Source organism: Natator depressus, chromosome 15, assembly GCF_965152275.1.
Source record: "Natator depressus isolate rNatDep1 chromosome 15, rNatDep2.hap1, whole genome shotgun sequence".
NCBI lineage: Eukaryota > Metazoa > Chordata > Testudines > Cheloniidae > Natator > Natator depressus.
In genome coordinates, this window is record NC_134248.1 from 6,281,433 (window position 1) to 6,297,691 (window position 16,259).

At 52.3% G+C, this 16,259-nt stretch overlaps 1 protein-coding gene across 1 annotated transcript; it reads right to left on the reverse strand.

Annotated features, from left to right (window-relative positions):
- Positions 1 to 1,121: 1,121 nt before the first annotated feature.
- On the reverse strand, positions 1,122 to 12,644 carry LOC141999370 (L-serine dehydratase/L-threonine deaminase-like). The gene is made up of 8 exons (XM_074972715.1): positions 12,340 to 12,644; positions 8,592 to 8,752; positions 7,780 to 7,819; positions 7,111 to 7,250; positions 6,814 to 6,905; positions 5,613 to 5,840; positions 4,746 to 4,870; positions 1,122 to 2,755 (listed from the first exon to the last, which is right to left on the reverse strand). Exons 2-8 carry the CDS (start codon positions 8,742 to 8,744, stop codon positions 2,547 to 2,549), a joined length of 987 nt encoding a protein of 328 aa, XP_074828816.1. The 5' UTR covers positions 8,745 to 8,752; positions 12,340 to 12,644; the 3' UTR covers positions 1,122 to 2,546.
- Between the last annotated feature and the right edge of the window lie 3,615 nt (positions 12,645 to 16,259).

Genomic DNA, 16,259 nt, shown 5'->3' on the forward strand with positions numbered 1-16,259 from the left:
CATCAATCTCTTTCCTCCCTAGAAGGAATTCCCCCCCCCCCCCTCCCTGATTCTTGAAAACGTAGAATGGAAGAGGACAGGACAATTTTCACCTTAGCCATAAGAGCCCAGCACAGGGATAGCAGTTTCAAAAACATCACCCAGCGTTCCCAGACAGACATCTCTGTTTGACTGAGCAGAATGGGTTGATTTCAAGGGGATTAAAAAGGGAAAGATCATAGGGGTCTTAAAAAACCCTCCTTTACAGATCAGTGCTAATCTTAGTATCAGTAATGCCATCAAATCAGTGGGATTGCTAACATGTCTTGGCTCTTATTTATGCTGTTTGTTTCCTCCTGGTGTTTTTCTCATCAAGAATCTAGATGTGTGTGTCTTGTTCACATGCCAGCTGGAGACAGCCAGAAACCAGCCACTCCCCCTAACATTGCAGGACTTGCAAAGAGGGAAGTAGAGGAGCCAGCTACACTGGCTCTGTGCCAATGGGGACTGTCTTACAGTGGGGATGGGGGGGAAATTGGACTTCTCTTCCCTTTGTCCCACCGGAGCAGCACGAAAGGTGCAGATCAGGACCCAGAATTACCCCCCAAATTATAAACTATGGTCCCTTGACCTCGTGTGTCACAATATGTTCAGCCTTCAGGCTGCAAAAGTGGGGAACCACTGACTTAGAGGATAAAAACCTACTACTGCCGACAGCTAATGGAGCTACTCCCTTAACTCAAGTGGCAGGGGCCTGTGCTTTGGTACAAAAGTTTCTGGATTCAAACCCTACGGAAAAGAGTTGTTACATTTCCACAGCAGAGAGGGAGGGTGGTGCAGGGGTTAGGGTATCTGCGAGCAATCTGAGTTCCATTTCTTGCTCTGCCACAGACTTTCTGGATGACCTTGGGCAAGTCATTTATCTCTCTCTGTCTCAGAGCTTTATGTATACAATGGGGTAACAGCCCTGCCCTGCTTCACAGGGGTATGATGAGGCGCTCAGGTTTTCCAAGTAGTAACGGTGAGATAAAATCACAAGATGGTGACACTGGGGCAGCCTTGCAACCAGGGCAGAAAATGGCCGTGCAGCTTGGAAACAAACGAGAGATGCAGCCTTATAGAAATACTGAATTTTTTTTATGTGCAAAAAGTTAAATAGTGGACACTATTAGAAAAGCCAGCATGTTAGGGCGTGCTGAATTCTGGCTACAACATCCAATACTCATGCCTCAGACTAATCTCACGTTACACAAAACCTTCCCCGACACCTGCAGCCTGCAGCGTAGGCAGTGAAGTGACAGATCTAGCTCCAGAGAGATTGGCCCAGCCTGCTCTCTGCCCCCGTGCGGAGAGGTCCAGGCTGGTGAGACAGGGATGCTAAACCAGAGGGCACAAGGGACCTCCCCAGAAGGCATGGGCTGTGCAACCACTAGGCGAGGAATTCCAGTGGTATTTTACACCAGCTCAAGCTTTCATCAAGGTAAGGATCAGCCCACTGATGCAGGCCAGGCGAGGAATTCCAGTGGTATTTTACACCAGCTCAAGCTTTCATCAAGGTAAGGATCAGCCTACTGATGCAGGCCAGGCCAGACCAGACCAACCCAGCGGCTGATCTAGTTTGGTAGCCTGTCTTCTGGCTATGCCGAAACAGAGCTACAGTCCATCCAGGGCTAGGAGCTCACCTCTGAGAATCTCTCAAATCTATGGTGGGATGGGACCTCGAGCCCAGCCCCCTGCTCTGAGTCAGGACCAAGTAAACCTAGCCCACCCCTGAGTGGTGTTCATCCAACCTGCCTTAAAAGCCTCCACTGGAAGCCTATTCCAGAGCTTAACTGTCCTTAGAGTTAGAAAGTCTTTCCTAATATCTAACCTAAATCTCCCTTCCTGCAGATTAAGCCCAGTTCTTCTTGTCCTACTGCCAGTGGACACGAACAGTGATCACGGCCTTTTATAATGGTGCTGAACATACCTGAAGACTGCGATCAGGTCCCCGACTCCCCCCAAGTCTTCAGACTAAACATGCCCCGGTGTTGCAGAAGGTGTCAGTTACACAGCATGGCCTGGTGATCAGGGCAGTGGATAAGGAGCTAGGAGACCTGGGTTTATGCCTGACTCAGCTGTGTGACCTTGGACAAAGTCACTTCCTCTCTCCGGGCCTCTTTCCCATCCTTTGTCGGGCTAGATTGGGTCTGTCTCTCGCTGCGCGTCTGTGCAGTACCTGGCACAACGGGGCCCTGATCTCAGGGCAGGCCTGAAGGGGCTGCTGGAACTGATGTTGATAATAATGCACAGCGTTGTGTGGAGGTGTGTGCCTTGGGGGAGAGCCTTCCTGCTCACTGGCTGGTGACGAACCCATGCCTGGAAGTTGTAGGCAGGTTGGGAGTCCTAGATTTAGCCTCAGCCTGTGTGATCCAGCGTTTGAGGCAACGTGACGTGACCACAAGTTAGAAATGCGCATCGTTGCTGATGTGCGGACTGTTAAAACCAGCATCCCACACTTAAAATAAGGCCCTGGATAAAACTCCAGAGCTCTTCCTCCCTCCCCCCCCGGGTGGTGCCTTGCCAGCCTAGGCCGCCATGACGTTCTGGATGCCCAGCTGCTCCTTGAGGCGCTGCAGCTGGGCCAGCGTGATGTTGTTGCCCCCACACACGATGATCACCAGGGAGCCCAGGGCATGGCCCAGTTTCCCCTCTGCCTGCAGCTTCTGCACCACGCCGCTATAGACGGCAGCCAGCGCCGCCCCACAGGCTGGCTCCACCAGGATCTTCTCGTCGTCTGCACGGGGGGGAGGGAGGAGAGATGGGGGAGGGGCTAGCTGGTGGTCACTCGCCTATCACACATCCGCTCGGGGCAGGAGGCCTCAGCTAGCAGGGGTGGGGGGTGACACAGAGCTGGCTGCCCCGGGTGGTGAGCTCACTGCTGGCCCATGAACAGGGAGGAGTCCCTGGTTCATGGACTCGGTCGCACTCACTATCTGTTTCAAGGCGCCGATTGGGGGGAAAAGTTGGCCTTGATCCATGACAGCTCTCTGGGGAAGGGCCAGTGAAGAGAACAAGCCACAAACGGGGCTGGAAAAACTTGTGGTGGGCTCGCTCTTCCCTACCGAGGGCAAAGCTTGGAAAGAACAACCTGTTTGATCATGGTCAAAGCAGCCACTGCTCTCCCCTGCATTCAGGGACACACAGGGCCTAACTGACTACCCCCTGGGGTAATGAGAACATCAGGGGGTGCTCTCACTCGCTCTCTGTCAGATTCCCCTCCTCCGCACCATGAGTGAAACAGGCCGTTTCTGAGAGAGGAAGCAGGGAGGGGATAGGGTCAGCGCATGGAGGTAGCTTTACATTAGCCTGTCAGGGACTTGGGGACAGCTGTGGCTCTAGGGAACACAGTGGGTTGCAGGAGAGGAGTTCTCATTGGCAGTCACAGGATGCATTGTCCCTTTAAGAGGCAGGGGGACCAGTTCCCTGTGCAGCTTCTCAGTGGGGCCAATTTAGCCTATCTGGTGCAACTTCAATTGGTGGCATGTCCCAGCTGGGTGGGGCCAGGCGTGCTTTCTATAAAGAAGACCCAGGCTGAGAGAAGGTCTCTGCTGGCTCTCTCTGGTGTTAGAGAGACAGATGTGTCTGGAGCAAAGGCCTGGGTGGCAGTGGGCAGAAAGAATCTCAGAGGAAAGCCCCGGGGGTGGGTAATTGTTTGGGGCTCAGGATTAAAAGCCAATGCATGGGGAGGACTATTTAAAAGCTTCAATTGTCAGGGGGACTGGGAATGGGAGAATCCGGTGCTCCTGCACATCAGGAAGGGGAGTGGCCCAAGATTTAGGAAGGATCTGGAGAAGCAGTCCCATGTGAAATTTTTGTTAAGAGTATGGTTTGGGCTGGAAGAGGGCCCCTGTAACGCAACCTGGCCAGGTTCTTCCAGTGGGTTTTAAAACACCCTGTCAGCTGTGGGGGAACACTTTTCACAAAGTGATCACTCTATAGATGACCTCTCAGCACTCCTCATCAAAGGAAACCTGCACAACTCTTTCAAAAGGTGAGCTGGGGAGCTTAAATTCAGAACTTTGCTAGATACTAAAAATTATGGACTGAACAGACACACTGGATTTATGGCTTATTACAGCAATCTGTAACCTGCTAACAACGCCCCCAGCTGCCTTCTCTCCCTTCCTCCCATGCTTGGAAGGGTGTTAATGGGCCACCTTATGTTGAATGGTCCCCTGAAATAGGTGTTAACTACTTATGCTAAACAATCTGTTCCAACTTGTATTTAGTTCTGACACTTGTTCCCCAGACCTGAAGAAGAGCTGTGTCTGTGTAGCTCAAAAGCTTGTCTCTCTCACCAACAGAAGCTGGTCCAATGAAAGCTATGACCTCACCCACATTGTCTCTCTAGTCTAGTGGGCTCTATAATGATTTGTGAGACCTGCAGGGATGTGTACCTGCCACTAGGAGGCAGCAGGAGGCCTTGACCTGTTACAGGCACAATCTGGTGCTGGGGCTGCACCTGCTTGGGGGTGGGCAGAAGGGAGATGGTCAGGGAGGTGGTCAGCCATTGTGTACGAATGAATTGGCAAATGAATGGGACACAGACAGTCCTTGCCATGCTGTATGACTAGAACCCCTGGCCATGGTCAGCGGGGCTATTTTAAATGTTTCTATTCACCTTTGGGGAGCAGCAGTGTCCTGGGAAAAAAGGACTCTCCTTTGGCATGTCGCTGTCTGTGAGTGTGGGGGGCCTCACGCTCAGGGAGGGGACTGTTACGTACCCACAAATTTTTCGATGGCCATGACTGCCTCCTGGTCCGTGACGACCTCTGAGAAGACTGGGTGCTCTCGGGCCAGCTTCAACGTCTCCGCTCCCACCGTCTTTGCCCCAAGTGTCTTTGCGACGCTGCAGCCAGGAAAGGAGAAGAGGAAAGAGACACGTCAGCTGGTGATAAGGGAGTCCCCACAGCATACCCTTGTGACGTCAGCGCTCCCTATCCCTGCGAGCATGCAGTCAGCCAGTTTTTTTCAAGCAGGGCCCTGTGGGATCTTGGGGTGGAGTCCCCACTGACCCCCACATTCCCCTTGCCAGAGCAGGGATCCCTGCATTCATGCTGCATCTCTCTGTGCTGCTACCACATCTGGGTAGCACTGAGCAATCCTTTGTTCAAGCATCTTCCCTTGGCCCCTGTCTCTGATTGGATAGACAGCCCTTTCGGGTTCTCCCTTGCTGCCATCGGGTGTGCGTGGCATGAGTTACCTCCTGGTGAAGCCTGGTTCCTACCTCTCCCTAGAGCACAAAGGAGCTTAATTTTGTAGATCTGGGCCCAAGTGCTTACTCCCATCTGCAGTGCCCAGAGAACTTTGCCCCCGGCTGCCCCTGTGGGGCAGCATTGTTGTGCTATGCACAGGAGGGGGCTGGGTGGAAGAACCCCATGGGAGGAGTAAGCCAAACCAAAATAGCATCCAAGACATGTAGGCTGCAGAGTAGAGAACAGGGAAGGGATTCGTGAGCCTGCCGCCTCAAGTCTCTCCTCCATCAGACCCCAAGCTGTGGTTCTGCCCAGCCCACCCCAAGCCATGGCTCCTCTCCCTTAACATCAGGTCACAGGCCGAGTGCTCCGATTCGTCCTCCTCCCCTCACTCACCTGGTGATTTCTGGCAGTGTCACCAGCTGTCCAGCAGCCATGGCAGCATTCAGGCTGTGTGCCCCTTTGGTCTCCATGGCAACAAGGGGCACATCCTCCCAGCCCACCTCACGGAGACCCTGGACCACTCCGCACAGCATCCCGCCGCCTCCCACAGACAGGGCCAGCGCCCCAGGCTTGGAGTCCAAGTGTTCCTTCAGCTCCTTCACTATGGACGTGTGGCCTTCCCTACAAGGAGATAGCAAGAGAGATTGGGACCAGGGGAAGGGAAGGCCATGGCTAGAGATGACCCGAGATCAACAGTCCTGACCACGTTTCTCTATAAGAGCCTGGAAAATACAGGTCTTGATTTTTTTCAGCAACACCAGTGTCATCCCACTGAGTTCAGTGGAGTTACTCTTGGTTCACTCCAACATCAAAGAAGCTGGGTCTCCCCCAGTCTGGGATACTTTGGTTTAGTAGCCTGAGACAATTTCAGCTTTGAAAGGCTGCACTCCAGAGTCAGGCTGCATCTCGCTGCCTATGGGGATGAGTGACACCTCAGAACAGGCCCAGGCGTGAGAACTAGAAGGCAAGGGGTTGTGTGGACAAGCAGGCTGAGGTCCCGCCTCTGACCAGGATAGGAGGACCCCTCTAGGTCTTCCCAGCTATAGGACTTTCTAAAGCACTTGTCATAATGGTACTGAGACACAGCTGTTGTTTTTAGGGCAGGGGTGGGGCGTATCAGTGCAGTGGTGCTGGTGAAGCCCAGGTCTGAACGAACATGGAAATGGTCATGGATTCCCTTTCTTATGTCCTTTAGCTCCCAACCCAGGTTCAATACACAGCTATCCAGGCTAGGCTGGTGGTAGCAGCTTCTGTGGATGTGCTGACTTTAGAAATTCACCATGTGGTGCATGTGGTCAAAAGATGCTCACGCTCTGTCCAGCAGACTTCATGCTGGATCCCATGCCTGGTGCGCCAAGAGATGGTGGCCACACTAATGCAGTCCAAGCAGAGAGTGGACTTCTGCCACAGCACCACCTCTTGTTAGATAGTCCACTCCTTTGTGTGCAACACAGAATGACCTTGTTGGGGCTGCATGCAGTCAGATTTAATCTTGGCCCATGGTTACTCAGGCTAGCAGGGATGTTAATAAGCAGCAATGGCTAAAACAAAGCCTTCCAGCCTCTGGTGTCCCCCTCTCCCTCAGGCCACATACCAGATGAGGGGATCATCGAAAGGGGGCACATAGACCCAGCCAGGGTTGTTCTTCACCAGCTCCTTGGCTTGTTCTATGGTCTCATCCAGCATCTGCAGAGAAGAGACATTTTATTAGCCACTCACAGTGGCTTATGGACAGAACCATGAACTTCACAGCCCGTGGGGCAGCTCCCTCTGCAGATCTGTCCCAGTCCTGGCTCTGGGACATGGTGGGAGAAGATAGTGAGGCTCTCACCCCAGGCAGGCAGTCTGCTCTCTTTTGTATACCCCCTTACCCAGACATGCATATACCTACCTCTCCCACAATGCAGACAGTGGCCCCCTCGTCCTTCAGCCGCTCGATGGTGAAAGCTGGCGTGGACGTGGGCACGAGGATGGTGGCTGGGATGCCCAGTTTCCTGGCAGAGTAGGCAGCTGCCAGGCCAGCATTGCCACCTAAAAGCAACCACATCGGGCCTCATGGTTTCCTGCATCCCACCATGCAGCAGAAGTCACGATGCTGCCTCTGATGCCTCCCAAAGCTGTGTGTCCCTCTGCCGTCTTCTCGTTCTGCCCTCCCCAAGCCTTGGGGCTGCCCAGGAATTTCAGGAGGTGTGGGAATCTTGCAGCACCCCAACAGGTAGACAGTGTCAGGGTGTGGTGGGGAGGATTGTTCCGTCCCAGGAACTCAACATTGCATTTCCCATGTGACCAAAGATGTCTAAAGCCCTGTTGCCACCCTCGCATGACCCACACCAATACCATCACTGGGGCTTCTCTTCCCTTGGCAATAGTCCCACCGCTAGCAGCACCAGCCAGCAGGGGCAGCCTGGATCTGGATCCCTGGGCATCCTTGTGGGCATTATTTACATCCAGGCACAAGGAGAGGAGCCAGTGCCCATGAGTTTCTGGGGCAGTTTGGGCTTAGGTGTGACACAGACACCAGCCACCTCAGGGAGCCAGGGCCTGGGTTGGTGTATCTCACCTGAGGAGCATACGAAGCGTTCACAGCCTCTTTCCGCCCACTGTGGAGACAAAGCAAGAGGAAGGAGTGAGTGGGAGTGAACGTGGCCACAGCCGGTAACCGCACGAGAGCGGCTCCTCTCTCGGCAGCCTAGCCCCTCCAACCCCTTTGATATTTCAGGTCATTCTCCCCGGGGGCTCCTTTTATGCCTCTCGTCGGCCCCTTCTGTAGAGTCCCTGCGTTGCCATCAAAGCTGCCATGACCACGCAAGGCCAGGCAACAGCCTTCCTTCTGCTTCCGCAGCCCCAATAATGTGGAGCCTCAGCAATTTCCATCCTCCTCTTTCAGTCTGAGAGCAGACGGTTAGGTGGGTGCATGCCCAGGATCAGGTATCCGCTATGGGACTGCTGCAGTGTGCTGCTCAACGGCAGTCAGTTGGACGCATTGAAGAGATGTAGGGAGCATAGCTAGTGTCCCCTCCAGGTGGGCACAGGAATCCAGGCCAGGTTCTTCCCCTCCTAGGGGTTACACCAGAGTCCGTTCCAGGTAGGTACAGAAATCAAGGCCAGGTTATCCTCTGTCACCCCTAGTTAGAGGTCAGGCTTCCAATGAGCCAATGCTCCCTACAGTATATGGGATTGCTGCAGAGAATGCCCAAACTGGATTGCTGTGCCTGCTGCAAATGGATCCCAGATTCCCAGCTACCCCCTGTCTCTCCACCTCCTCCCACCCCCACCCCCCGCCAGCAATGGCCCATTCCAGCTTGGCTCTGCAATCTTCTCCCCCCACCAGTCGAACACTCAGCCCTTGCCACTGCCGCTCAGAGTCCGTACCGTTTTACAGAGGTGGCCGATGCCCCGGATTTTAAAGGAGCCCGTGGGCTGAGCATTGTCCAGCTTCAGGTAGACATTGGTGCCAGCCACCTTGGAGAGCGGGACGCTGTCCCTCAGGGGGGTGTTCACATGCAAGCTCCTGGCAGAAGTCATGCTGGGCTCTGAGGGAATAAGGGAAATAAGACCCATCATCAGGACCCTGGGTATTCTGTGCGTTTACCGTGGAACCCACCTCTTGCTATGGATTTATGCTCCAGGGTCTCAGCTCCCATTTTATAGAGGTGTGAGCTGCCCATTCGTTTCAACGAACCGTTAACTCTGAAGGCTAATAATGGCTCAAGTGTCAGGATGGTTAACTGTTTCACTGCTGATCATTTCAGCTAATTTATTTATGCCTCACCTCCAAATTACCTCCTCCCCCGGCATAAAAAGCCTCAACTCCCCCTATCCAGCTGTTCCAGCTTCTCCCTTCTCCCAGGTGGACAATGCAAAAAAATCTGTGTCACAATGAAAGTGTGGAACCAACATCAAATAAACGGATTTAATCTAAGACAAATGGGGGGAGGGAGGTTTGCTGTGCTGAGTGGCTCATTCATTTCTCTATTTAATTAATTAAGCCCCATCCATATTCTAAATGCAGTGAAGCGGCCACATAGTTACCAGGCTGACTCACAAGTGCTACAGCAACCCAGGGATCTTGGTGCAGAATCTACACTCAACTTGCCCTGGGGTACATGGGTCCCTGCCTAAAATGTCACCCTCCCAAGGCTCTCTCTGGCCACCTCTATCCAACCGTCGTGGCCTCAGGTCCATCCACTCCCTCTTCTCAGCTCTTGGTATAGATCTGGTCCCCTCTGTGCTCCCCAGCTGCAGGCCATGCTGGACTGTGTCTGCCGGATTTGTCCGAGTCCCATTCTCTCTGTAGATTTTCACATTAAAAACTTCCTTTGCCCCTTAGCTTATGGGTCTCTTTGGCTAAGTGCTTTGTGTCCCTGTGTGTGAAAGATGTCATCCAGGATGAACTGCACTGGGGGGAATGGGATATGGAGCCTTTCAGCTTGAGGGGCCAAATCCAGACCTGGCCTGAGTGCCACTCCCATGTGACTCCAGGTCAGTCAGTAGAGTGTATCCCGAGCCTCATCATTCATTTGTGTCTTTCTTCCACTCCTGTCCTGTTTTCCACGTGGCCTGCTAGGCCATGTCTGCCATGTTTCTGCCCTCACTCACCCTTCGATTCTCTCCTCAAAACACGGCGAGGCCGATAAACCCAACTTTCCCCCTCAATGATGGGTAGTAAATGATACCCCCAAAATAGACCATGGACCTAATAGGATGCCTGTGTAACATCCCCACCACAGGCCATCAGCAGGGCTGCAAATTGGGGCCTCCAGGACCATAAAAAGTCCTTGCTGCTGCCACTTGAGTTAGAGGAGCTTAACAGCGGTAGTGGGCTTTTATCCTCTACATGGACCAGCCACTAGAGGGGGACCTGGCATACTCAAGCACTGCCCCCCTATCCCTTGTCTTTCTGTATGTCTGGAAGGTACGTTCTTTAGAGGGCAAAGACCTCCCTTCATTTTTGTCTACAATCTCCGTAGAATGCACAGAATTGATATATCAGTGGAGCTGGTCAAAAAATGTTAAGTTTTTTTTCTTCCACGGTGGGGGGGGGGGGGAGGTGAAATTGAAATTGTTTTCATTTTGTGCTCATTTTTTCCACAGAATTTTAGGGATTTTTATAACTATATAAAAATACTTTTGGGGTTTTCTCCCCCTTTTTGCTTTTTCCTCTCCCCGCCTCCGAAAGAAACACATAAATGTTTCTCAGTTTTCTTCGAAAAATTTCAGCCAAACAAAAAAAATCTGATTTGGTCAAAAAGCCATTGTTTGTTGCGGGGTGGGGGGGTGAGGGGAAAGTTGTCATTTTAGAAAAAAATTTTTTACCAACTCCATGAATCATTGATTATTAGTAAACAGTAGATCTGGCCAGCAATATGGTTTTCCTGGTCTATGAAAGCTTTTGCGATATCAAAAAATTTTCCCTTCCCAAATCAGGACAAAAAGTCAAACTTGAAAATTAACACAAATTTGAAATCTGAAACAAATTTTGGTTCTGGTCAATTTACATGTTTTGTTCCAATTTTGACCATTTTTTTACTTCTAATTAGCTTAAAAGTTGAAACAAAGTTATTCTGAGTGGGCAAACTGGGATTTTTTTATTTAGAACATGTTGAAATGAAACATTTTGGCAATTTGGAAACTTTGTTTAAAAAAACTTCAGTTGAAAAATTTCTCAAGACTGACCTTTTCCCAGAAAAAGTTTCAGTTTTGACAAATCAGCATTTTCAGATGGAAAGATGTTTTGGTGAAAAATTCTCAACCAGCTGCAGTGATCCTGTGTAGCATTCCCACCTAGCTATGTGTGGAATGACGTAGGGGTTTTTGTCCCGTTCCGTCACCAGAGCCCATCACCCTAGCTGGGCCTAGTTCACATCGAGGCAGAGGACTGACCGTACCATGATTCTCAACTCCCGTCTCGTCCCAGAAGTGGAGGCAGAGGTACAGTGTTGGGGCATGTGTGTGTGAAACTAACCCTGCTACTGCCCGCTGCATCTGTCTTGTGACGTGAGGCCAACCGGGGGACTTCATTCTGAGCCCATGAATTGGGGCTCCATAGACATGCACAAGGCAAAGATCCTGCTACTAACTCAGGGACAGCCTATTTGCAGGGGGGACACCATCTCTGAGCTGAAAGAGATCCCCCCGCCACGCTGCAATGCTGCTGGAAACCCTTCTCTTAGCTCTGGGCCTTAACTCAGTGCCATCCCAATTACAGCTGATCCCTCTGGAGAATCATCTGTCAGGGGAAATACACAAACAGATCATCTCTGTGAAGGCAAATGGCTTGGCACGTGTGGCTGGGACAGAGGGTGCTGGGGGGAGGAGAGAATTGCCCCACAATACACCATTGCCCCACAGCATCTGCTCTGGCCATCCAGCTGACTGTGGCTCCAAAGTGAGTCCTTGGTTAGACAGGCAATGGCAGAAATGCAGGGACTTGTGAGTTAAAAGCTGGAAAAGGAAGGGAGGAATAAGGGGAGGGGTCCCCAGAAATCCAGCAGGGAAACAGACATTCTTTGGAAATCCTGTTTATTGCTGTTAAAAGTGTGCAGAGCACCATGGAGATGCTGACTCCACATAGGTTTGAGCAGCTACCTAGCATGTCACAGGAACCCGATCAGTAATTACTGGACTTGCACTGGACAAAACAGTTAAGGGCCAGTTTTGTGCAGAAGCGGCCACTTATTCTGGCCTAAAAGACATCTCAGGTCAGGCACCAAAGAAACCGAGACAATCAAAAAATCAGTGGCCAGTTTTGAAAAGGATTGTCCTTCGTCTTCAAAGATCTTCAGGGGCTAAGATGATGAAAGCAGAATAGGTAAGTAGGAGCACTTCAGAAACCTTCCCTAATTCATCTCACCAAACCTCACTTCGGAAGCTTTAATTCAGCCTTCCAACAGCCCTGCGAGCCAGGGAAATGCTGTTATCATCGATGCGTAGATGGGGAAACTGAGGCATGGAGTGATGAAGTCACTTGCCCACGACCCTGGAAGGAGTCAGTGTCAGAGCTGGGATTAGAACAGAAGTGCTCCCAGCCCTGAGCTCCGACCACTCCTTCCTATGTATTTATTAGTAACAGATAATAATCTCATTGTGTGCTGGGAAAGGAAGAAAGTGAGGCACTTACCGGTTAGCGTTAAAGCAGAGCTAATGTATGCCCTGATGGCTTATAGCTGCAGCTGTTCAGTGCAGGAGTGAGCAAGGCTGCTGGTCTCCTGTGGTCCCTTCTCAGCAGCTAGGGTAATCTGTGCAGTCACTGTCTCATTGGAGGATGCTAGTCCCTTGGCAAGTTTTATAGGCCCATGGTTTTTGCTTGGTGGCCAATTGGGGAATGGGGCACCCCCCCACACCTCCTTGCCTCTGATGTCATTCCCCTCCCCTGCTCAGCAGAGAGATTCCAGCTAAAGGGGAACCAGCAGCAACAATACCGAAAGGGAAGAGAGGTCAGGGAGGGAGAATTCTTCAGGCTCTTTGCAAAAGGAAAAGAGCCTATTTCAGGCGCTCCCATGCCAAAAGGAGGGTGACGCACACTGGGGAGGGACATTGCTCAGACAAAGGTTCCTTGAGTCAGATGTTTCTGAGCCGGCTCAAACCAGGCTGAGGAGCCAGGTCTGGAATTATGATTAGGGGGAAAGGCAGGGGGGCCCTTTTGCTTTCACAAGGCCAGCCAGTCCTCTTGCTTTCTCAGAGAAATGCACGCAAGGGACTGGAACAGATGAAGGGAGTCCATAAACGGGATCACTGTTTATCCAAACCTGGCTTAATTTTATTCTCTCTCTCCTACCCCCATCTTTCTCTCACTCCCGCTTCCCCATGAGACTTTGGAACGTTTGCATCTCTATAGTTAGCTACTTTTTAAGAGGCAGTGTCATGAAATGATTAAATGGGGTGGGGGGTAGGAGGAGGAGAGGCAGGACTCCAGGGTTCTATTTACTCTTGATTTTGTGTGATCAGGGACAAGTCAGTTAGCTTTGCTGGGCCTCCTCCCTCCATCTACCAGCACCTCCGAACTATTTCAAATTAGAAATAACAATAATAATCTCCGTTCATTCCCAGCCTGTAGAAGCAATAGCTGGATTGGTTTGGTATTCTGTTTGGGGAGGGAGGTGATCTAGACAGTGTGAGTGTGCTGAGTAGGAAGAACACACTGAGGGAAAGCTAAGTCAGAGAGAATTTTTTGAATTTAGTTCTCAAAATGGTGAGCCTGGGGTCTCTTGTGGCAGAGAGTTCCAAAGTCTATGTTCCAGTTCTTCTGAAAGTTCTGTCTCCTGCACGCCGAGCCTCCCCATATACATGCACAGTTGTGTAGTTCTGGAGGCATGTAGCTGTTCTGTGTGGTTGTGATTGTGGCGTTACTCAGGTAGCCTGGGCCAGTCACAGGGAGGGCACTGAGAATGAGGACAGAAGCCTTGCCCTGGACTCGCTATTCAATGGGGACATGGTACCGAGAGCAGACACAGGAGGGGACAGGCACATGACCTAGCCAGGGCGCTGCTGCATTTTGTTCCAGTTGGTGCTTTTTCAGGGAGTGTTGTAGATCTAGAGGGCCGGAGCCTACTCTCACTTAAACCTCTCTGAGCTTAGTGTCTACCAGTGACTTCCATGAAGATTCACTTCCAATTGACACCGGTGTATGGGACGAGAATCTGGCCCAGTGTGTTGCAATACACATGCCTACATGTCACAAGTGTATGATTCACCATGGGCAGGTCTCTGCCAATGGGTTGGGATGCAGTCTATGGGTCAGTGGCAGCTGGAAGTGGGTGTTTCGGGCGCTCTTTGAGTAGCTAACAGCACTGGCAAGTCCAAAGAGATCATAAGGCCGCAGAAGGATTAAGCAGTGTGAGGGCAGGTGCCCTCGATGGCGGAGAATGTTGCAGGCTATTATTATTTGCGTTACCATAGTGCCAGCCACAGACCAGTACCTCACTGTGCCAGGCGCTGTACAGGCACAGAACAGAAAGGTGATCCCTGCTCCAAGGAGGAGGCAAGTTCTTCAAAGCACTTCTCTCTTCATACCGACATCCCCTCGGTCTCGCCTGCATTTGGCCTTAGCCAGCTGCTCTTCATCCGGGGGCTGAATTTGGCTGAGCACTGAGGGAGTGCGGAGATGGGGCCATCGATATCCAGGAGTGCTGCATACTGCCTCCTGCCAGCACTGCAGCCCTGAGCATCTCCCCCCACGGCCTCCTGCAGGTGGCGACTGGCAACGGGGCTGGGATTGGGGCCCCACAGCTGAGGGCTGTGCAGGTGGTGGACCAGTTGCCTACTTGGGCTGCAAGTCCTGAGCTGTTGATTGGTCCTTCCACTCACCATTACGGCTTTTGGGGGATCAGGAATATCCAGTGATTGGCAGAATCAAATGCAAATGTTATTCAACTGGATCAACCTTCTCCACCCTGAATTCTGTACACCTTAACATGTCCCATTGTGTCATTGTCCGGGCTTGAGCAGTAACAACCCCCCCAGGGGAACTGCCCCCTCGCACAGCCCGAAACCCTCTTGGACATAGTGAAAAGCCAGAAATAGAATGAGAGTCCCCCATTGCTCCTGGGCTCGGGGATTCCAGGCCGCGGGGCCACTTCAGAGTTGCGTTAGGCCTCTGCCCTATAAGCTTCTGCTGATTGGGTTGCTGAACTGCATTTCAGGAGGCCTCCGCTTTATCTCGCTGTGAGCAGGAGAAGGGGTCCGCCAGCAACGCCGCTTGTGCCCCATTGGTTATCTCCATGCCGCTGCCCTGTCGGCTGACGCTGCTTTGCTCCGGGTTTGCTGTGCTGCTGTGGAGTTTGTGGTTCTCAAAGATCGCTGGGGTGCTTTGCTTTCCCCCCAAAGCTGCTGCGAATCAACCTGCAGCAGAAGAGCTGTATTATCCCCTAGGGGAGGGGAATACCCAGCTTGGGGCAACAGACAACAAGGGTGAGGTGACTTGCCAGGGGCACCTAATATCTGTGGCAGACAGAGGTAAAGAATCTGGACTTCCCGATGCCCAGCTCTGTGCTTTAACCACAAGACAATGCTTCCTCCCCTACTGTGCTCCCACACCCCCACCTACAGTAGCTCTGCCAATCTACCTCAGCCCACAGCCCCCTGCTGCTATTCCTGTCCTGGGTCCCCCACTGCTGATGCCTCTCAAGCTCAGACTCTGCAGCATCTCCTGCAGCTCCAGTCCTAGACCCGCCAGGGCAGGATGAGAGTGCAGGTCTCCAGGACTGAAATACTCATGCCCCGGGACCCCCAAGTCTTTAATACCCGGGCCCGAATTCTCAGTGCATGAATGGATAAAGAGCAGAGCACCTGGAGAGACTGTTCCAGTGAACGGGCCTTAATTGCGCTGTAGCTTTAAACTATGAGGGGGAGGCAGTGGATCCCATGGGTGGCTGCAATGCAAGCCAAGAGTGAAACCTGGCCCGTTTCGTCAGATGCAGGGCACCTGCCATCGGCTGCTGCCCAGGGTGAGTATCTGGCTCAGTTACCGTGGGCAGCTGGCACTCTCAAGCCATATCCTTCCTGCTGATCTGTTCAGACGGGAGAAGGGGATTACGGCGCCTGCAGGGGTTGGACTGTGTGGAGGGGACTGAGGAGTTAGGAGGCAAAGGAAAGAATGGGCAGTGGGGATGTTGGACGGACAAGTGGGGATGTTTCATTTCTAATTCGTCCCTCAACCCCAAGGAGGAGCACACACCCTCCTTCCCCCCGCCAGGGCCAGCTCAGAAAAGGCTGCCCTGGGGAAGTCAGGGGTTCTCACCCAGCTGATGGAGTGTGATCATTCTGCTCATGCACCATGGGGCAAAGTGCGAGCTGCTGACTGGGGGCCCCCCCCTAAGGACTCGGGGTCTCTTCCCCTTTATTGCACCTCTCCCCAGCTTTCTGTTTAACAGTCAACCTCCATCTACTCTCTTCCCCTGCTTCCACACCTAACATTTCCTCCGCTCTCGCCTCTCCCTGCAGGACTGACCACCATCCCCAGCTGGCATGGCAGAGCAGTCGAATGCCAGGTGTTGCCCTCTGACCATTGTGCCTTACAGCTGGAGTGGGGGTGGAGGGGAA